This window comes from Ovis aries, chromosome 22 (genome assembly GCF_016772045.2).
Source record: "Ovis aries strain OAR_USU_Benz2616 breed Rambouillet chromosome 22, ARS-UI_Ramb_v3.0, whole genome shotgun sequence".
Taxonomy (NCBI): Eukaryota; Metazoa; Chordata; class Mammalia; order Artiodactyla; family Bovidae; genus Ovis; species Ovis aries.
Window position 1 is genome coordinate 42,445,772 of NC_056075.1, and position 21,915 is coordinate 42,467,686.

The 21,915-nt window shown below is 41.1% G+C and overlaps 1 protein-coding gene across 2 annotated transcripts; it reads left to right on the forward strand.

Moving 5' to 3' along the window:
- The first annotated feature begins 1,645 nt into the window (after window positions 1–1,645).
- On the forward strand, window positions 1,646–13,692 carry BUB3 (BUB3 mitotic checkpoint protein). Of its 2 annotated transcripts, none has more exons than XM_027960212.3 (8): window positions 1,646–1,722; window positions 2,253–2,447; window positions 3,801–3,870; window positions 5,820–5,971; window positions 8,477–8,635; window positions 10,355–10,532; window positions 10,906–11,122; window positions 12,114–13,692. In XM_027960212.3, exons 2-8 carry the CDS (start codon window positions 2,253–2,255, stop codon window positions 12,127–12,129), a joined length of 987 nt encoding a protein of 328 aa, XP_027816013.1. In that variant the 5' UTR covers window positions 1,646–1,722; the 3' UTR covers window positions 12,130–13,692. The 2 variants fall into 2 exon arrangements, with proteins under 2 accessions (XP_027816013.1, XP_027816014.1); XM_027960213.3 differs by having other exon boundaries at window positions 13,364–13,692.
- The last annotated feature ends 8,223 nt before the right edge of the window (window positions 13,693–21,915 follow it).

A 21,915-nucleotide genomic window follows, 5' to 3' on the forward strand; every position in this document is an offset into this window, starting at 1 on the left:
TAAGGCACTGCACTTTAAAATTCTTAACCTAGCTATTAAGTTGTTGAAAGAGGAGAGAGAGAAAACCAAGTATGAGGACTGGTGAGGATGCTGGGAAAGATTGAGGCAGGAGGAGAAGGGGACGTCAGAGGATAATATGGTTGGATGGCATCACCAACTCAATGAACATGAGTTTGAGCAAGCTCCTGGAGTTGGTGATGGACAGGGAAGCCTGGCGGGCTGCAGTTTATGGGGCTGCAAAGAGTCGGACACGACTGAGCGACTGAATTGAGAGAGGGGAAGAATCTGTGTTTTGGCAGGAATACCATCAGTACACTGGGCAGAAGAGTGGTGGTTGTATGTTTACTGTATCACGATTCACAAAAAGAAGTGCACTTGAGTCAGTGTATATGAACGCATAAGGACCAACAACACCTTTTCTCTATTGAGTTGCCTTAGAAATTAAACACTTTAACCTCAACAATTTTCTCCCACTTCATACAATTGTATAATAAAGTAAGGTTTTTTCCCCCACAATACAAAAGGCAGTGAAAAAGATGGTATAGCACAGATTAAATTGAAACATTTCAGCATGCTTTTGATATTCAATAGTAACTGAGTCACAGCATTCTAGTTATTAAATATTGCTTTTCTTTCATGGAGACCAAAGCATTTCTCATTACAGAAGCAACCTTCTTGATTCTCCTATTTCTGGAGGATTCCAGAAACAGAAAATAGAGCAGAGCCTGTAAGTCTAGAGTGTTGTTGGGGTGTGAGAGAGTGGAATAGAGAGAAGCTTGTGGTTGTCATTTTAAGGTCTTACTTGGACATATGTCTGTAAGAGGCTTTTGAGCTTTAACACACTTAAGAGTAATTATCTGTTTCCCAGTCTGTCCAACCTTCTGGAAAAACAGTTCCTCCAGAGTAAGAACTGATCTGATCAATGCTTTTCCTCACTCTTCTCACTAGGCCTGGCACGAACTGGGTGCTCAATAAATGTTTGCAGAAAGATGGAATGAAGAGATAAAGCAGAGTATAAATAAGGATGAGTTTCTCTGAAGTCAGAAGATCTTCGACAATGGGAAATGTGAGCACCTGCTTCATAGGTGGAAAGTCCAGGAAAATGAGAAAAAAGTGGGGCAAAACATGCGTCAGAGCAAAAATTTTCTTCTCCACTTTTGGTTAACTTCACCGGATATGTACGTCCAGTGGAAGGGAGACTAATTCAGTCCTATAAAAGTACTGACCAAAATGGAGTTCTTGTGTCCGAGACATGGTGAGGGCTCCAAGAGTCAAAAGCAAAGAGCATCTTTCCCGCCTACTATTGAGAGGACAGGACAAGCGTTGGCCACAAGGACTACATTTCCCAGTATGCCCCACACGAACAGGCGAGGGCGTGAGCTCCGCCTTGGCGCGATGCTCTTTGGGAGTTGTAGTTTTCACGCGTCCAGCACTGGCGGGCCGCCTCAGCCTCGTGGCGGAAAGCAGTCACGTGATCGGAAAGGCTGCCGTTTGCCTTTGTGCCGGAACAGGTTGACTGGGTCGCCCGAGCCCGGGGCCTTGGGATGGACCAATCGGCTGCCTTAGAAGGAGACGTTGGCGTTTGAAATCAGCCAATGAGAGGCTTTGGCTGGAGTTTTGTCTCCGCCTACTTCGCTCGACGCGCGAGAGCGGCGAGGGAAGCTAGGCGGCGGCGAGTGGCGGCGGGCGCGGTGGCTGAATTGCTTCCGAAGGGAGCCCGAGGTAGCGGGGCGAGGTGGCCGGGCGCAGGCACGGGCTTTCCGGGGATGTCCCCGGGGTTCCCGAGCCGGCGGAGCAGTCCGCTGGGAACCGGGTTCACTTCCACGGCTTTTCCTTTTTATTTTAGGAGCACGCGGGGTGGGAGTGGGGAGAGGCTGGCGTGCAGAAGCCCGCGGCGGGGGAGGGTGTGGACCCGGCGGGCCAGGCTGGAGTTAGGGGTGTGGCGGTGCGGTCCCAGCCGGTAGGGAAGCTCAGGAGGGGCGGCCGGGAGGGGGGGGTCGATGAGGCCCGACCGGCGAGGGCGCGGCGGCCCTGCGCAGGCGCAGATGGCACGTTGCCGGCCTTCCCCTCGGTCCCGGTCCCCCAGAGACACCCCCACCCCACCTACTCTGCAGCCCTTCTGCGAGTCAAGCCGCCCGACCCCGGCCCCTTGGGGCACCCGCCCCATCCCCGTACTGCCCGGCCCTTTCTGCTAGTCGAGCCTCGCGACCCCGGCCTCTTGGGGAGACTCTCACCAGGCCCTTGTTCCCTAGATGACCGGTTCTAACGAGTTCAAGCTGAACCAACCCCCCGAGGACGGCATCTCCTCGGTGAAGTTCAGCCCCAACACATCGCAGTTCCTGCTGGTCTCCTCTTGGGACACGTCCGTGCGCCTCTACGATGTGCCGGCCAACTCCATGCGTCTCAAGTACCAGCACACCGGCGCCGTCCTGGACTGCGCCTTCTACGTAGGTGTTCTCCGTGTCAGCTCCTGTACCCTTTTGAGTTTTATGGTGTCCCTCGTGATCAGTGTCCCTTTTGCAGTGTTGGGCGAAGGCTCTTGTCTGTAGGGTTGTTTGGACTGCGCCCCTCTCTTTCCCCTCCCCCCCCCCCCCCACCCCCACCCCCACCCTTAACCTTGAGGTTCCGGTGCTGCTTTGTTCTGCGTTTTGGCCCTGGGGACTTGACAGACGTCAGGAACTGGGTCTCCCCTTAAGCTTTTGATGGAGTTAACACTGTGAATTTTTCTGGACAGAATGTACGTGAAACTCACAGCAAGACTGTAAAATTTGGCCATCTTATTAAAAGGTTTGTTTGCTAGTAAATGGGATTACATACTGGCTCTCAGCCAGTGTGGTGAACAGTTCTTCCTTAATTTGCGTGCATAGTAGTTTGGGTGACTACTTAGTTTGCTCAGTTTTTTTGCACTGTTTTATATTTATTTACAATGAGTGAGCCCAGGGTACTTCATTCTGAACATAAACTGAGGAGTTGGCTGGTAGAGGAATTTTTCAACGCTTTTTTTTTTCATTTAAAAATTATTAAACCTAAAAGAGTCAACTTTATAAGTAATCGAAGGATGCTGTTTAAAACCACAGATACTGTTTACTCCTAATAAACTCATTGCAATATAAGAAATTATAAGTAATGCTGAGCAGGATGTGGCAAGGCAAGTGGCTCTTTATATGGATGGGAAAGTAGATGGAGAGGATGTTTCTAGAATGGAATTTGCCAGGAAGAAGCACGAATCTTATAAATGTCCATACCCTAATTTCCCTTAATCTTGCTCCTAGAAAACACTACTAAAAATGCTTATTATGTAGTTTTTTATTGAAATAAAAATGTGAGAAAAATTGTTTGACAGTAAGGACATAAGAAAATTGGAAGTTCACTTATAGTATGGATTATTATGAAATCGCTACTGATAATATTTCTGTGGATTGATTAATGACATGGGCTATATTCCTGAAACTAAAAAGTGTCCAGAGTTTGATTTCACACTTTATTTTTAAATTATATCTGTTTTTATAAGAAGTTTAGAAGAGACATGGTTAACTGTTGGCAGTAGTTATCTCTAGGTGATTGGGCTACAGGAAACATTTTCCTTGTTAGTATTTTCCAAATTCCATAACCTGTTACACATGCGTGCTCAGTCATGTCCACCTCTTTGCTACTCATGGACTACCAGCTCTCCAGACTTCTCTGTCCATAGAATTTTCCAGGCAAGAATACTGGAGTGGGTTGCCATTTCCTACTCCAAGGTTAAACACTTTTTTTAAAGCTCTGTAAGTTTTGAATGACTTGAAACTTTTATTTTGTAGGATCCAACACATGCCTGGAGTGGGGGATTAGACCATCAATTGAAAATGCATGATTTGAACACCGATCAAGGTAACAGAGCCTCATTTTTACCAGTTTATTGTTTTCTTAGCTAGTGCTTACTCACAAATCTTTATTTAAGAATAGTTCCTGAATTGCTTAGTTCCTGAGTTGCTTAGATAAAAGTAAAAATGGCTTGAATTTAGGACTTTCTTGCTTAAATGATAACCATTAAGTTAGAATCACAAAATATAATGTATGTATTTTAACAGTGTAACTCATTGTGATCTCCATCCACAGTGTTTACATGAAGTGGCACTTAAGTATTTGACCTTTACCCTGCCCTCAGAAGGGAACTGGATCTTGCAGTGTTCTGCCTTGCAGTAGAATTTTTCCAGGATAATGTTGATGTTTCAGAGTTCCCTTTTCAGAAACTACTACTATAGTTCAGACTGAAGGAAGACAGGGTTTTAAAAATCTAACATTATAAAATAGTCAGTCCTGTCTGGGTACCATAGTAACCCAGCTTGTATAATTGCTTAGCATAGAACATTATTCAGTTACATTTATTGAATGAAGGACAGGGTTATACCTTTTCTTTTAGTTAATTTCTAAGCGATGAAATGAATTACCCACATTTTTATCATGACTTGGAAGTAGAATAGAGATTGGAATGGAACTCAAATACACAGAGCTCTCTAGTAAAGGTTTTTGTTTATGTTGTATATGCATGTGTTAGACATAGATGTACTTGAAGAACATAGCAAGGCACAGAGATAGGACTTAATGAGGATGAGTTGGACAGTGAGAGAATGGATGGAGGATGGGCGTTATATTTTATCCAGAAAGAAAAGAAGGATCCAATCAGAAGAGGCTTTTATGTGAAAGCTGTTTTGTCATGTAACTCGCAGCTGCAGATGTTTGGTTTTGTTTGTTAGCAGTTTTTTCTAATTAGGAAGTTAGCTTGCAGGTTTAGGTTCTATTTGTTTGAAAACTCAAGAAAACACCAAAAAGCAAACAAAGATTTTTAATGCTGGGGACCATAATTAAAGGAATTAGCTGCTTATTCTTAGGAGATCTTTGCTGAATTTTATGAGATACTTTCTTGTTTAAATGGAGTGTTTTTAAACAGGTGGTTTTCCTCTTTGAGGATCAGAACCACATACTCTTTGTATTTGTTGTTACCTTAGCATGTGGTATAGATTCTGGCACAGAGTAGACAGTAGATGTTAGTTGAATGAATGAATGAGATAATGTGAAAATTTGAAATTGAAAGGGAAGAAATTGTGTATTAGAAATTTGATGAGCTTCCCTGGTGGTCTAGTGGCTAAGACTCCATGCTCCTAATGCAGGGGGCCTGGGTTCAATCCCTGGTCAGGAAACTAGATCTCACATCCACAACTAAGAGTTTGAATGCCGCAACTAAGACCTAGCATAGCCAGATAAATAATAAAGAAGGAAAGAAATATAACCACCATGAAAACCAGGTGGTTATTAATCCTGAGCCTCCCTGCCTTCCTCATCCCCAGCTTTCAGATAATCCTGTTACCACTTAAATTCGTTTCTTTGAAACATCAGCTTAATGTGATAAGTTTTATCCAGATCCCTTGGACCAGAGTTCTCCACTCAAGTGTTCATTCAACAGGTATATCTTGAACACTTAGCATGTATCAGAACATGCACTAGATACAGTCAGAACTATAGAGTTGAAACAAGGTTCCTGATTTGAAAGAATCTAGAATCAACTGACGAAAATAATGGATACACCATCATTTTAATGTAGTCTGAAACTCAAGGTAGCTTTTCATATTATTGTGCCAGTGAATCAAGCTATGCACTGTAAGATGGACAGAGGTGAATGAATGACTTTGTAGTCCTGGAGTTTTTCTGTGTATAGATACTTCTGTTGAGTGGGTGGAAGTGGATTCATTACAGTAGAATGAATGTTTCCTTTTGTTGTTCACCTGAGAAATCTTTAGTAAAGCTAGCTGTTGGTTGTTGGTTTATTTTTATTCCTACAGAAAATCTTGTTGGAACCCATGATGCCCCTATCAGATGTGTTGAATACTGTCCCGAAGTGAATGTGATGGTTACTGGAAGCTGGGATCAGACCGTTAAATTGTGGGATCCCAGAACCCCTTGTAATGCTGGGACCTTCTCTCAGCCTGAAAAGGTAGGCTTTTTATGTTCATGATAGGAATTATGGTTCTTGGGGGTGATTTGACTTGATAGATGATGAAGATAATGTTGAATTTAGAGGTTAAGAGTTGATGGGTCTATTTTACAAACCCAACTAAATATGTAAAGGAAAACTAATCATACTTTGGTCAGCTTTTTCCTGTCAGTTGTCACATTTGTACTGGATAGCACGAGTGATAAACCCACTTCCATGTATTGTAATGCTTTAGATCCTAGGGCTGAGAAGCAACTTTTCAGAGAAGTCATTTAGCAAAGACTGAAATTGAGTTTGACTTCCCCAAGCAGGAAGTGGGATGGAGCATCACTCATTTTCACTATGGCCTGAGCTTTCTCTTTAGTTGACTGTGAGGGGGTGAAATGGGTTATCATTTAAAGTTTAGTAAAAAAGATGTCCTTTATTCCCTGGCTTTTATAATTTATTTATTTTTAATACTGACAGAGGTAGTTGAAGGAAGCTTCTTAAAACTGAAATGTTGTGTATTATTCTAACCTTTTGATCTGTACAATGAAAGTGTAATTGAGCATTCTTGCTGTATCCTCATCAGACTTTATCAGGTGGTAGTTAATTTTAAAGATTGATTGTTTTAGCAGTTTAAAGGTATCCTTCACTTGAGTCTATTTCCTCAGTGTAAATATACTATTCAGTTCCTGTTAGCTGTCATTATATACTGTAGTGCATCCAAAGAGCCATTATTTTTGTCACATCACAGTCGAATCTACTCCTGGCAAGACCTTTGTTCAGAATAAAATAATTGCATTGTTTCTAGTTTTGATTTATGGTTGTATGTAACATGTTAAGAGCTGTGATAAATTGCTGACAGAATATCATATAATGGACAGCCACACTGAATCAAGCTGCTTATTGGTTCAGCAAGGTTCATTATGTCACTTTTTTTAATACGGTCTTTGATAAATGTATATACCTAGTCAGTAGCATGACAGTGTTTTTACTTGATTTACGATCAGTGGGGATAGAAAGCACTGTTAGAAGCTTGTGTGTCACCTGGATAGTAAGGATTTAAGATAAAATTCCCGTTCTGATTGTACTGTTACAAATTGATCTTTTTCTGGATTCTTTGTTTTTTTGAATTCGCTGTTTCATGTGTCTTAGCTAATTTCTGTTTTTCTGCAAATGTTTTTTGAATAAACAACAGTAAATCTTACTATATCTCACTGAAATACACTTGTATTAAATCTACTGTTTTGAGTCTTTTAAATTCTGTGTTTTTCCCTTGGTCAAATTAGTTGTTGAATTTTAAGGCTAGATTGTAGAAATTATCAGGTTATTATGTTATTAGGCCCAGTCCCCGAACCTCTGCCCCTCGAACCTCTGCCCCTCGCCCTCCCTGGGAGGCGGCGGTGGGCGGGATGCTTACGTTGTTAATACGTTAGTGATAACTAACCGTAAGCTTTAATTACTGAATGTTAAAGAGATGTCTTAGCATGTAATGAGGCCTCTTCATTTTTTATAGTGATTTTTCAAGTTTTAAAGTATTAGATTAAATTAGTTGCTTATTAATTGAAAGTAATGATCAGAACACAGTTATATACCTGAAGTCTAGGTTTTTAAAAAAATGATTTAACATGATCAGGAAAGTACATTTTATTACTATTTTCATGAATTTGCTATCTCTGTTTGGTCTCCAGATAATGTATTTGAAAGTAAGTCAGCTTAAAGGCAGGAAATTTTGTGATTTATTATAAGGGGATAATTTGTGAAGAAAAGGAATGTTGAGGGGGAAAAAAACCCAATTGTTTTTAGGGGATAAATGCTTTTAAAATTTTCCGTAAACATAACTCTGTCTTGAGTGTTTAGTGTGACATCAGAGTGTAAAAATTTGCTTTGTCATATGCCAGACCACTGACCTTGTCTTTTAATTTTGAGTTTGTATGCCACCAAAAGCAAGTAAGCAGGTAATTAATGTTAACTCTCTCACTCTTCCTGGAAAGGCTTATTTATTAAGTGTGACAGGTGGGAAAATCAAAGAGTTGCAACGTGAAATCTCTGTCTAAAAGGTGGTCATAGAAAAATAACTTTGAAAATGATTGTCTTATGAAAAGCCAGAAGCCCATTGAAAGGTATCTTGAGCTGTTTTTATGGTTTTATTATCTATTGTCTCCTTTTTGAGTATCTTTACGCTTTTATATTGTGACTAAGTGAAACAAGAGGGCTATAAAATTATTTAATAATTTAGTTTGTTTTAGTAAGAAAGAGAATCGTTTTCAGAGATACTTTTGGAGAGTTAATTAGAATGTGCATTATTACGATACGTGGTTAAGTATTAAGAATATCTTGGGTGTATTATTTTGTGCCAGTTACTTGGTTTGTGTAACTGAAGTATTTAAAATTTTGGTGCCTGTGTTTGAGAACCTATCAGCTAACTTTTTTTTAATGGTTTTATGATCCGTGGACTTTATTTTGGAGCAAAATGCCATTTGCAGGCATGCATTTTTAGCAAGTTTTGGTCTTTTTTGAAAGGTGTATACCCTGTCGGTGTCGGGAGACCGGCTGATCGTGGGCACCGCAGGCCGCAGAGTGCTGGTGTGGGACTTGCGGAACATGGGCTACGTGCAGCAGCGCCGCGAGTCCAGCCTCAAGTACCAGACGCGCTGCATCCGAGCATTCCCCAACAAGCAGGTACTGACCTTGCCTCCGCCGCCCGCTGTGGGAATTTGAAAATAGTAGAATCCTTTATGATAATGATTTGGTCACTGCATTTTACGCATTGCTTGCTTTCTTTCTCTCTTTTTTTTGGAGTGGTGATTGGAATTTCTGTTAGGTGTGTTTTCAGTAGCCTTTTGTTAAAAGCTAGTGTGTTAGCTAATTTTAGAGAAGGCTTTGATGTTCACAGAGGGTAAGTAATCTTCCAGTGGTTTTCTGATTCCTTGGTGCTCCTCCTCCAGGAAGCTTGACAGGTATACAGTAATCAAAGAGAGTTTTGCAGGTATTTTAATTTACAAACCAGCGAATTCAAGTTTAAATCTGAAAATTTAGAGTTACGAAATTTGTTGTTTCTTTTTTTCCCTTTTTTTTCCTTCTTGTTTCCCCCTTTTGTACCCTAATACTAATAGAGGTTTTTAGCTAGTCTGAGAGCAGAACCTACATTTTTTTTTTTTTAAAGGAATGCCTCCAAGGTTAGAGGGGAACTGTGCCTCATATAGTGACTAACTCTTGATGAGCAGTGTGGGTCACCTTCCATCATCATTACTAGATGAGGTGACACTTTACTAATGCTCCCTTGCCCCCAGTCCTGACAGTTTGAAGGGAAGTTGGTGGTGGGGTCATTTGCTCTGGGAATTTTATAAGAGGAAAGTCATTAAAAACAGCAGATACCGTTGGAATCTTATGGCTGTCCTTTAGTGGTTGTGGAGCTCAAAAGAATTAGGTCTGTTACTCTGTTCTCTTAGCTCTTTATTTCAAAAGGCTAGTACCTCAAATGGTGATCACAGTTTGTCTCAGGATATTGTAAGTTTCCATTGGAATTGAAGTTATGAAAAACCTTAAATGCACGGTCCAAATATGCTGCATTTATGAATATTATGATGTTTTATATCCAGAATTTTCTGTGGGAGTGTATCTGTAGTTTATAATGGAAGCTTTTTAACTAAGAGTAACATTTTACTAATTCTTTTTTCATTACCAGTGTTAATAGTTTTTTAGAAATAAATCTTTTTCATATCTTGAAAAATTAAAGAAGTAAAATACAGATTTCATACTATCTTCCTCTCTTATCTTCGCTGACATACTGTTTCACAGCAAGGTGTGGAGAGGTTTGAAATTATAGAGCACTTTTGAACCTTGCTGAAAATCTGTGTTGTTTGGGTATAAACTTGACTTGCTGTAGTTAAAAGCAAGAGGCAGGATGACAGATGGAAGGCTGGTTTTCCAGTTGGTCTGGATTATTGATACACCCTCAGTGAAGAAGATACAGTTCTTCTTAGAGCTGTTAGAAGTGAGGAGGCATCAAGCCAAGAAAAATATATTCCAAGTGATGGAATGAATTTGAGTCCCCTTCTGGACAGGACAACAAATAAATTAAATTGAAATAATTTAAAAATTCCTATGAGGTTTGACAGAATACCTAGACGTTTTTGATTGCAGTGTACAGAGTACTGGTAAAGAAAGTAAGTGATGGTGGCCTTTTTTGTTTGCTTTTTAATATAACAGGTATAAGTGTTTTAAACTTTTGGAGTGATCTTAACTAAGTCCTGCTTAAACATTTGCTTAAAATATAGCCGTATTCTCTTTTCATTTTAAAAATAATCACCTTTCTTTAGTGTGGGTTGAATTTGGGAGTATATGCCTTGTTTTGGAATCTGGATTCACTAGTTTTGTCTTCTGATCTCCTCTTGTCAGGGTTATGTATTAAGTTCTATTGAAGGTCGAGTGGCAGTTGAGTACTTGGACCCAAGCCCCGAGGTGCAGAAGAAGAAGTATGCCTTCAAGTGTCACAGACTGAAAGAAAACAATATTGAGCAGATTTACCCAGTCAACGCCATTTCCTTTCACAACATCCACAATACTTTTGCCACAGGTAGAGTATGGCATGTTCACTTCTTTCTGCTTGTTAATACACTTCTGTTGTTAATGGAATGCTGCATATTTGTATTTGGGCAGGTGTGGGTTTTTTTTCGGTCATTCTGTGTTGCATGTGGGATCCTAGTTCCTTGACCAAGGATTGAACCTGCGATCCCTGCATTGGAAGTGTGGCATATTAACCACTGGACCACCTGGGCAGTGGGCAGAGTTCTTAAAAATTGTGCTTGGTTTTTTATGATATTTAAAGGGGAAAAAAAATCTAGTATCATACTCCCTGGGGAAAATGCAACTTCTGTGATCTTAAAAATTGTCAAGATAATGGCTATTTTTGTATCTGCTTTCAAGAACTATTTTGAAATCACTTGCAGGTGGTTCTGATGGATTTGTAAATATTTGGGATCCATTTAACAAAAAGCGACTGTGCCAGTTCCATCGGTACCCCACCAGCATCGCCTCACTCGCCTTCAGTAATGATGGGACCACGCTTGCAATAGCATCATCGTATATGTATGAAATGGATGACACGGAACATCCCGAAGATGGTATCTTCATTCGCCAAGTGACAGATGCAGAAACAAAACCTAAGTGAGTATGCTTCACCTGTGTTTGAGCCTTTTCTTGCATTCAACCCAGGATTTATTAATTTTTCTAAATTCATGAATAGCATTGTTGATGCCTGCTCGATATTACAGCTGACTCTAGGGCTGGAGTTGATTTTATCTTGTTCTCCCAAGCTTTCAATATCCGTAGGTTGATAGACGGCTGACGGGTAAAATTGTGCCTAGTTGTTTTGTAGAGAAGAATGTCAAACTCTCATTCTCCTTGAATAGGCACTATTATTTGAATCTCTGGAGTTATTACTAGCTCATTGCTTCAAAATTAAGTTGAGGAATTCAAGAATAATTTATTTTAGCAAATTCTATTTAAGATATTTAAGAATTTGAACTGCCAAAAACCTTTCCTCTCCACAGAGGTTGTTTCTGTAATATTTACACAGAATGAAATGACCTTCAGGTCTTACTGGAAATTCAGAGTAATATGGGCTTGCCTGGAATACTAGATTTCCTCAGTTTTGAAATTTCTGGAGATGTCTTTGGCTCTTGGGTGTAACTGTTGACAGGGAAGAACCGTTTACATTTTCTTGGTACGTAGGGCAGAGCTTTTTACTTAGTTACCTGTACCAGACTCGAGGGAAACCTGGTACCTGGACACTTGTTTGACCATAAAATACCAGCCCCCAAGTATCTTCGTCCCGCTCCTTGTCCCTCTCTCCTCAGGCCCTGGAAGGAAGTCCTCAGTAAATGTTTATGGAATAACTGTTTCCAGGATTCCTGTACTCTTCTGAATTAGAATGGCATAGAGGGCCCTTGCTAAGTTGCTTGAGTCCCTGAGAGAGGGCAGAGTGTGAAATGTTCCGTACCCTGTGTGCCTTCACAGGTGGACCTTTAGAAAAGGCGTAGCATGTGAAGCCTGTTGGATAAAGGGCTGGGTTTGCATTTGATCTCTCACTTTTGTGTCTCTTGTCCTGGCCGGCCATTTTGATCTCATGCTGTTCTTTTTTCTTTTGAACTTGTAGGTCACCATGTACTTGACAAGATTTCATTTACTTAAGTGCCATGTTGATGATAATAAAACAATTCGTACTCCCCAATGGTGGATATATTACTATTAACAAAGAAGCCAGGGAACATTTTTTACTTTTAATATTATAAGAACCTGAAAATATTGGAAAAGAGGTTTTTTTTAAATTGTTTGTTTTTTTTTTTAAACACTTTCTTTAGCGCATGAGATGGTTTGATGGTTTTTCTGCATTTAAAGGTATTTGGGCAAACAGAAGGGGAGGGCAGCAACAGCACTTCTGAGAGTCAGTTTTGACCTTGATTTTTGTTTCCACTGCGGAAATAAATGTTTGTAAATAAATGTAGGTAATAAAGCCCCCTTTGCGTTCTTTCTGGGCCTTAAATGGTAGAGAAGAAGGCTCTTGAGCCATTTGTTTCTCTTGCTGGTTATAGTTGCTAATTCTAAAGCTGCTTCAGACTGCCTCATGAGGAGGTTAATCTACAATTAAACAATATTTCCTCTCGGCCGTCCATTATTTTCTGAAGCAGATGGGTCATCATTTCCTGGGCTGTGAAACAAAGCGAGGTTAAGGTTAGACTCTGGGGAATCAGCTCGTTTTCAATCTTATTAGGGTGCAGGAGGAAAACTAATAAGAAAACCTCCTAACATCATTTTGTGACTGTAAACAATTATTTATTAGCAAACAATTGATCCCAGAAGGGCAAATTGTTTGAGTCAGTAATGAGCTGAGAAAAGACAGAGCATATCTGTGTATTTGGAAAAATAATTGTAACGTAATTGCAGTACATTTAGACAGGCATCTATTTGGACCTGTTTCTATCTCTAAATGAATTTTTGGAAACATTAATGAGGTTTACATATTTCTCTGACATTTATATAGTTCTCATGTCCATTTCAGTTGCCCAGCCGCTGGTGATTAAGGTTAAAAAGAAAAAAATTATAGTGAGAATGAGATTCATTTCAATGTAATGCCCTGAAGCAGAACATGAACTTAGCTTGGCCTATTCTAGGTAGTTCCAAATAGTATTTTTGTTGTCACACTTTTTGTTTTTTTATTTATATTATTTGCAAATGTATGTATCTGAATGGTACTTGGATCCTTTACTGAAATTTGTTTTATCCATGATGTATTTTAAAAATTTTCTTTTGCTACAGAGAGAGGTCTTATTTTTATTTGTAAGTATTTTAGTGAAAACTTAGTGTACATCTGAACCCATCTTTTGAAATGTATTTTCTTCATTGCAGGTCCACCTAACCATCTCGTGAAAGTGGTTTCTCTATGGAAAGCTTTGTTTTGCTTCCTACCAATACATGATTGTCCCTTAAGGGATGCGTTTTAGTCATTGTGGACACATTATTTAGTATGTGAATTTCTCTGTTCTCTTGTTGGTGTGCCCTTTCCTCCTGACTGTAGGATGAGGAGTCTTTGTGTCCTTGTGCAGTAGTCTGAAGAATTGTGTTTCCCTCAGCAAGGCCAGTTGCTGTGTATGAGCAGCTTGAGCTCTTTTCTGTAAAATAACCTAAACCTGTTATTTCCATGCTGTCTAATAAATCAGAGATTCAAAACCCTTAAATGTTGGATGTTTTTAAATGTTGGTAATTAATGTAATTTACTTCGTAAAAGCCTTCTGTAAAGCAAACCTCCCTTCATCAGGGGTCCTGGTGGGGATGACATTGTACCTTTCGGTCCACACTGCCTTGTTTAATTATGTCTATTCAGATGTACTTTGGGGATTCAGTCTTGAATAAAGTGATCTGTTGGAGTTCTGCCATTTCCCTTGTGCCCTCTTGCTGGATCAGCAGGGCCCTCGAGCCAGCTGTGCGGCTTCACGGGACGGGCACAGCCTGCAGGCAGCTGCCAGGCTCCTTCTGGCCCGACTCTCTCCGGGAGTGCCAGGGCCGCCGGGGCCCTGCAGCTCCCAGCCCCAGTGCTGATGCCGTCAGTGGGCGCACTCGCAGCCAAACGACAGACCCGTCTGTACTTATCCATCAAATGCTAAATCAAAGGGAAGCCCTTGGGATGGTGAATAATGTAATAGCCGGAGACTAACTGATGGTATTGGTTCTTTAGTGTGATTATGTGCTTTTTAAAATCATAACCACTTGGTTGGGGACAGAGCATAAATTTAAAACATGGTTTAAGTGAAAGAGAATTAATACAGTTTTATAAAAGGTGACTAAGTTAAAGCAGTGAGGGGCCCCTGCTTTTGAGGGCGTGGTGTGGCCGAGCTGCTTTTGTAGTCTGTCTGTCTGTCCTCTCGTCTCTCGCAGCCTAACACGTCTCACCCTGAATGTGTCTCCTGCCTCCTCTGCGGACCTCCTCACCAGCTCTTCCTCACAGTTGGCCTGTCTGTCGTTACGGCTGCCTTCCCCTCGAGTGGCCCATGTGTAATACCTTAGTGTTTTCGTTGGGTTTCCCTGTCCACATTCTCTCGTTTTCAAGTGTGTCTTTTTTTTGTTTATCATTCTTTTCTTTCTACTGTTACTATACACCACCTAAAGGGTCCCTCCTGGCCATCTGGGGGTGTGCTGCAGGCTCCAGCCTCTACCCTAAATCCTCTGTCTTCTAGAGCAGTAACTTTCAAACCTTCCGGTTGCGACGCAAGTAAGCAGCACGTTTGAACTGTGATCCAGAGCACACAGAGGTCAGGAGTGTGTACAGTGGGCAAAGCTGTGTGAAACACCACTTGTCTTCTGTGCATCTGACACATCGGTTCCCTTCCTTCCTGCCTTTTTTTTCCCTTCTTTTTTTGGGAAATGCTGGTTATGGCCCCCTGAATGGACTTTATGACTAATGCCTTGACACCTCTAATTTGAAAAACCGTTGTACGCCGCATAAAACATGTTCTTTTCATCATGTTGTGCTTGAGACCCTCCAGTGCCCCCTGTTGCCCTTTGTTCACTTTGTAACAAATACTGTATGCTTCTTCCGAGGCCTGCAGTTCACCAGGAAGGGACTGCTGACTGTCAAGGTGCTCTTACAAGAATGGGGGTGGAGCTGACCTTCCCTGGGGGTTTCTGGGGGGTAAATGGGAGTGTTCTGGTGGCTTCAGTGTCTGGTTCTGAGCTCCACCATGTAAAAACTTAGAGGTACGTTAGTTGTGGAGGGTACTGCTTTGTTCTGAGGGAAACCCACGAGACAGCCTGTATCTTGAAGCCTTTGAACCTGACTCTGAATCTTGACTTTGCTGCTTAATTCATTGCACCGTTGGCCATGTTAATTTCTGAGTAGCAGTTTCCTCATCTGTTAAATGAAGTTAATAACTCATGAGGTTATAAATGAATATATAAAATGTTTATTAGGGCATGCCTAACAGTCATTGCTTTCTTGGGATAAATATTCAATCCATTGCTCTCAGTTACTAGCTAACTTTTCAGTTTCTTTTCCATAAATGGATGCTCAGATATCTGTGGAATTCCTAGTTCTTAAAGTTTGTCAGTTTACTTATCTTTTAAAAAACATTTATGAACTATTTCCAATGTTGAGAAAAAGTCAAAAGAGTAACACCTATAAACCCATCTTCCAGATTTTAAAAAAGATTTATTTTTAATTGGAAGGTAGTTGCTTTACAATTTTGTGTTACTTTTTGCCATACATCAACATGAATCCGCCTTAGGTATACATATGTCCCCTCCCTCTTGAGCCTTCCTCCCACCTCGCACACCATTCCTCCCCTCTAGGTTGTCGTCATCCAGATTTTAAAATGTTAACATTTTGTCATATTTACTTTTCTGTTTCTTATTTTTTAGAATTTTTATTGGAGTATAGTTGCTTTATAATGTTAGTTTCTTGCTGTATATACAAGCTAGTGAATTATACTTTATATATACTTTGCTAGTGAGTCAGTCATCTGTATTACATATATCCACTCTTTTTTGGGTTTCCTTCCCATTTATGTCACCACCAAGTGCTGCGTAGAATTCTCTGTGCTATAAGTAAGCTCTCTCGTTTATTTTATACACAGTGTATATATGTCAGTCTCAATCTTCCAATTCATGTCACCTGTGTGCGTGTGTGTGCGCGCGTGTGCTTGCTTGTATTCAGTCGGCCCCATGGACTTCAGCCCACAAAACTCCTCTGTCCGTGGAATTTTCCAGGCAAGAATACCGATGTGGCTTGCCGTTTCCTCTCTGGGGCATCATCCCAACCCAGGTATCAAACCTGTCTTGCGTCTCCTGCATTGGCAGGCAGACTCTTGACCACTAGCGCCACCTGGGAGGCCCCCATAAGTTTGTTCTGTACGTCTGTGACTGCAAATTTACCATTTTTCTAGATTCCACATAAAAGTGATATTATACAATATTTGTTTTTCTTCCCTTTGTTTCAAAATAAAACATTGCACATATTTGAAGCCTCATTTGTAACCCCTCTCTCACAAACTTCCCATTTTCCATTCTTAAATGTTACACTCATTTATACCTTTAAGCTCATGAGGCATCCACATACAGGCAAACATTGGCAGTATTGTGGGTTCAGTTCCAGACCACTGCAATAAAGGGAGCAATAAAGGATTCACGTGAGTATTGTGGTTTCCCAGTGGGTGTACAAGTTATGTTTATAGTCTGTTAAGTGTGCAAAGCATTATGTCTAAAAATACAGCGTATGTACCTTAGTTAAATATTGCTAAAAAAGCTAACCATAATGTGAGCCTTCAGTGAGTTGTAGTTTTTCTCAAAAGTATCATCAAAGATCACTGATCATAGATCACCATAATAAACATAGTAGTAATGAAAAAGTTTTGAAATACTATGAGAATTACAAAATGCAAATACTGTTGGAAAAATGGCTTTGATAGGATTGGCATAAATCTTCAGTTTGTTAAAAAACAATATCTGAAGTGCAATAAAGTAAAGCATGATAAAGCAAGGTCTGCCTGTAAATGTTTTTAAAAATTTGCAGAAATAGTAATACTGTTTTCTATGTCTATCCTGGAGTGAAGCCATCCCACTTCTGACATCAGATGGCGTTAATAAGGTGAGAGGGAAAGGGGCAAGGCTACAGGAGAATCATCTGTAGGGAAACACTCAGCAGTCGTACTGTGGACAGTGGAGTGGTCAAGCTGGCTGCCTCCTTTTGTATTTTTTTTTGGCCGCGCTACAGTGTCATGTGGGATCTTAGTTTCCTGGCCAGAGATTGAATCTGAGTCCCCAGCTGTGGAAGCGTGGCGTTTTAACCTCTGGACGGCCAGGGAAGTCCCTGTTGAGTAACCCCGTTTCTTTGACTGTGAGATCAGTTACTATTAGAAGAGGAATGCCAATTCTCTGATGTGTTGGGTCTTCAAGGGTGAAAGCTGCATAATCTTAGAAGTTCCTTAGGAAAGTAGGTGAATGTGTTAATAGAACCCAATGGATTAGGTACATTAAAAATAAAACATCCTTGGTGTCATCCAGAAAATAAGCCGCAGCACTCGTTTCGTGGCTCTTCTCTCCCGTGACTCCCCTGCTTGTCTTTGGAACGTCTCCGGGTAGCCCATCTTTCACTTGGTAAAGTGCTGATTGAAACTATTAGGACTAGTTACAGCGGTTTCCTTTAAAAATGGCACCTGGCTACGTTGCTGTGGGACTAGCGGTAAGAGAAATGAGAGCTGCCAAGTCTGGTGACCACAAATACCAATTGGACCATTGCGTACAAAGGCACTTTTCCCTCGATCAGTGGTGTGTTGCGACAAGGCTTTCATTTTTGAAGGATACCCACAGAACTTGTGGAGTTGTAACAGGCCTTGGCTTCTTAGTCAGAAAGTGTTTTTGTGTCATGATGGAAAAGAATCTGGAGGTAAAAACTGGGTTGAACTGTGATTTATAAAGAACTGCTAATTGGGGGAACATACGTGAGTGAGTTAGCTCACTTGTTTACTATAACTCAGGGTTTGGCAGCCAGCTTTCAGAACTTACTTTAAATGAAAAGCAGTTGGTGCTATTTTGTTTTGCTTTGTTTGAATACACCACTGGTGGTATGACTTTTCCAATCACCTGACTTGAGTAGGGAAATGGAAAAGGAAATGTATTCCTTTTACTGAGCAGGGTGTCAGGCTGAAGTAATTGAAGGCTCATTTCCAATGGTTTATTTCATTAACTAATTTCTCAAGAAATATTCGTTCACCTCTGACCATCCTAGCTAACTTTGTGCAGTTAACACAAACCTGAAGAAGCCATACAAATTGTACCCATTGGTTTTAGAAGCATCTAGGTGGCTTTTCCAATGTGGTAACGAAGTACCTTTCATCCGTTTATAGGGCTTTATTATAGGCTATTGCAGTAATTTAAAACCTATGTACCTAGACTCCTGACCTTGTTATAACATCACTTTATAATTCTCAAAATACTTGGCTCTTGAAGATTTTCTTAGCACCAGCCATGTATTCTTAAAGAGCCCAGATGATTTGTCTTTGGTATTAAATTATCCGTATCTGCTTAGCTGGTCAGACCTAAAAGTCTTACTGTATTACCAGACAGAAACCCTTCCGGTTTTGTTCTGGTTTTTTTTTTTTTTTTTTGGTATTTCATAGCTTAGCCAGACTGTCGCTTGTTAGCATTGTCCATATAAAGAAATGCCCTTTTTGGGAACAACGGCAATGTTCACCTTCAAGCTTTGGGTGTAGAAGCAGCCCTCCAGCTGGGTTCACTGTAGGCTCATCGAGACGGCTGGTAACACTGGAGAAGCACAGTGTTGCGTGGGTGGCTGTCATGAAGGTGGTCATGGATTGGAGGGCAAGGGTGTCACCCATGGGCCTCACAACGTGTTTGTTGCTCTTAGCTGCTGGTGTTCATCAAGTGGACGTGGGCCTGAGCTCCCAGCACAGGTGTGGAGTGGGCGCTGTTCGTTGAGAGCTTGGGAAGGCGAGCTCCCAGCACAGGTCTGGAGTGGGCGCTGTTCGTTGAGAGCTTGGTTCTTCCCTGCTCACTTTACTTAAGTTAATAGGATGTGCTAGGTTATGTGTTGGGCTTCACCTTTGCTTTTCAATAAGATCTACCATTTGTGCCATTTCAAAACATCCTGTGCTTATGCCTGCCGATTGTTATCCAGAGGATTTTTTTTTTCTTGACTCAAATCTGAAGCTATTGGAGAGTAAAATAAATCTCATTTATATGGACTTCACTATCAGAATTTTTGACAAATTTACTTGGAAGAAAAAGCAAATAAGATCAGAGAGAATATATTTAACTCTTGAAGGGAGACTCCTTTATGGAGATTAGCACGTTGTTAATAATAGTAGTAATATTTGATCTGTACATTGGATAGGATTTCTGCATGGAAATGCTAGAATAACCATCTGCATTACTGATGTTGAGCACATTTACTATTTCTTTTTTTTTACAGAGAAACAATTATAAGTACTTTTTTACTAAGAACTTGCTATATATCTGTACTATGATAAATGTCTCATATGCATTAAAATCAGCCAATCCTTACGAAAAATAGTGAAACAATTTGGGGACAAACCTGTGGATGCATACAGCGAAACTAGCCTCTTGAGATTACTTGGGAAACAGTAAGACTAAGCTGAAACTTAAAGTGGGTTATCAAGACAAAATTTTAATTTGGCTGAGTCAAAATTTCAGAAAAGGTTTCTTACTCATTATTGATCCAAAATGAATACAGCCCAGAAGAGAGGGTTATTCTTGGTTTCTCTTGGCAGTGTTTAGACCTGTGTTACCAACATCCTGATTGATGTCATCTTTTTAATTTAGTTTCTCCTTGATTGGAGTTTCTTAGTGGAGTGGATGAGAAGAATAGATTAGAGAAAGTTAATTTTAATACTTTGTTGCTTTCAGCAGCTAATTGTAGATTTGCAATAGAAGGGACAGGAGTTCCTGTGAAGGATTCTTTTTTTGTGGCAGCTCAGGAGGAGAGCCTGGCAGGGGAAGGCAGTGGGCATGTTGGAAAGATGACATCTGTGCCAGAGGCTAAGCCATAATGTATGTGGTTGGAATTGTCATCACTTTGGGGAGAAGGTGATTCATCTTTGTTTTTATTGGCCCTCCAGAAATATGGATAAAGGTGAGGAACTGGAAACTGAAGAGACCAGTGTGAAACAAGCCTTCTCTGACATATGTCAGAACTTGCTGAACAATGCATATTCCAACTCCTTGGGCATCCGGGGAACTGAGATCTGAAAAGCTTCATAGGCCTGACCTCTTAATTGAATGTTGTTGCTGCTGCTGCTAAGTCGCTTCAGTCGTGTCGGACTCTATGCGACCCCATAGACAGCAGCCCGCCAGGCTCCTCTGTCCATGGGATTCTCCAGGCAAGAACACTGGAGTGGGTTGCCATTTCCTTCTCCAGTGCATGAAAGTGAAAAGTGAAAGTGAAGTCGCTCAGTCATGTCAGACTCTTAGCGACCCCATGGACTGCAGCCTACCAGGCTCCTCTGCCCATGGGATTTTCCAGGCAAGAGTACTGGAGTGGGGTGCCATTGCCTTCTCCAACTGAATGTTGAGGACCTCATAGAAAATGTGGTATCATGGACATCCAGCCTACTAGCCCAGACCTCGGTCTCCTGACGTCAAGCCCAAGGTGGTTACCCCTTGGTTCTTCTAACGTACTTGTCCATCACTGCCAGTTGCTTGCTGGAAAACATATCAGGGGTTTCTCACAACAGCTTCATAACCCTCAGGGATCAGAAGCCTGTTTCAGGCTGAATGTAGTGATGGCACACTCTTCAAGGTCTTCTGTCGGCTGCTGCTAATGGCTAATCATTCAGATCTATAGTTTAGACCATACAGTCCTTCATTCTCCCCCCACCCCTTGGTTCCTCTCTCACTTCCTTCTTCCTCTTTCCCTCTCTCTTTTCCTTAAATCAATAGGCAGATTATGAAAGCCTTTCGTGCAAAAGTTGACTTAGGAAAATAAGGCCATCGGTGGATTTTGGAAATAGATGCTCAAGGCACCATTGTGCTGTTTGATTCTGGCGATGGAGGTGGCAATGGATAGCTCAGACCAAGCTTTGGCTCTGGGGTGACATGCGTTATGCCGTAATAATTGGGTCTTCTGAGGGTACAATGAAATAGAACATTTTACTTCCAGTCATTAAAAACACATGTGTTGTGCCAGGCAGCAGTGTAGGACATGCACCTGTCCTCACTTCTGGGCCCAGCTCACGTTTAAGCAGAACATACCTCTGGAGCTTGAGAAGACAGTGTTCGGGGACACCACTGGATTGTGGAAAATGCACCTTAGTAAGCTGATCATTTGGATGGTGTGTAGACTTTCTGAGTCTAGTCATTTTGAAGAGGACTGTGTTAGGAAAATATTGTGAGCTTATTTGTTCTTGAAGCAAAATTTCTACCCTGAAATACAACTTCTTGGGGAAGTGTGGAGTAGGGGTAACCGCCTTGGGCTTGACGTCAGTAGACGGAGGTCTGGGCTAGTTGGCTGGGTGTCTGGCATCTGTGCGGTACTTGAGTCTCTGGCGCTTCCTGAAAGGCTCTCTTGGGTTCATTCCCATGCTGACATGGCCTGACCTGATGTCTCTTTGCCTTCAAAAGGCAAAGGTTCTCAGCTTCTGCAACTGTGGACTCGTATTTCTTGATTCTTTCAGCAGATGAGTTTTGAAATAAAAACTGAGATGTTTTACCTCTTCCTGCTTAGAGGCCTTCAGTAACTTCATCATCATCCCTGTTGAGGGACACTGGATCAATTTGTTTTCCATTATTTCCTTCCATAGTGTTCCCTCTCACAACAAGCAAATGAGAGTGTTACTGATGAGGAAACCAAAGCCTCAAGAGGTTGAGTAACATCCTTCAGGTCACACTGCCAGTACCTGTAGGATCAGGATTCATCCCCAGCCTAACTTGAA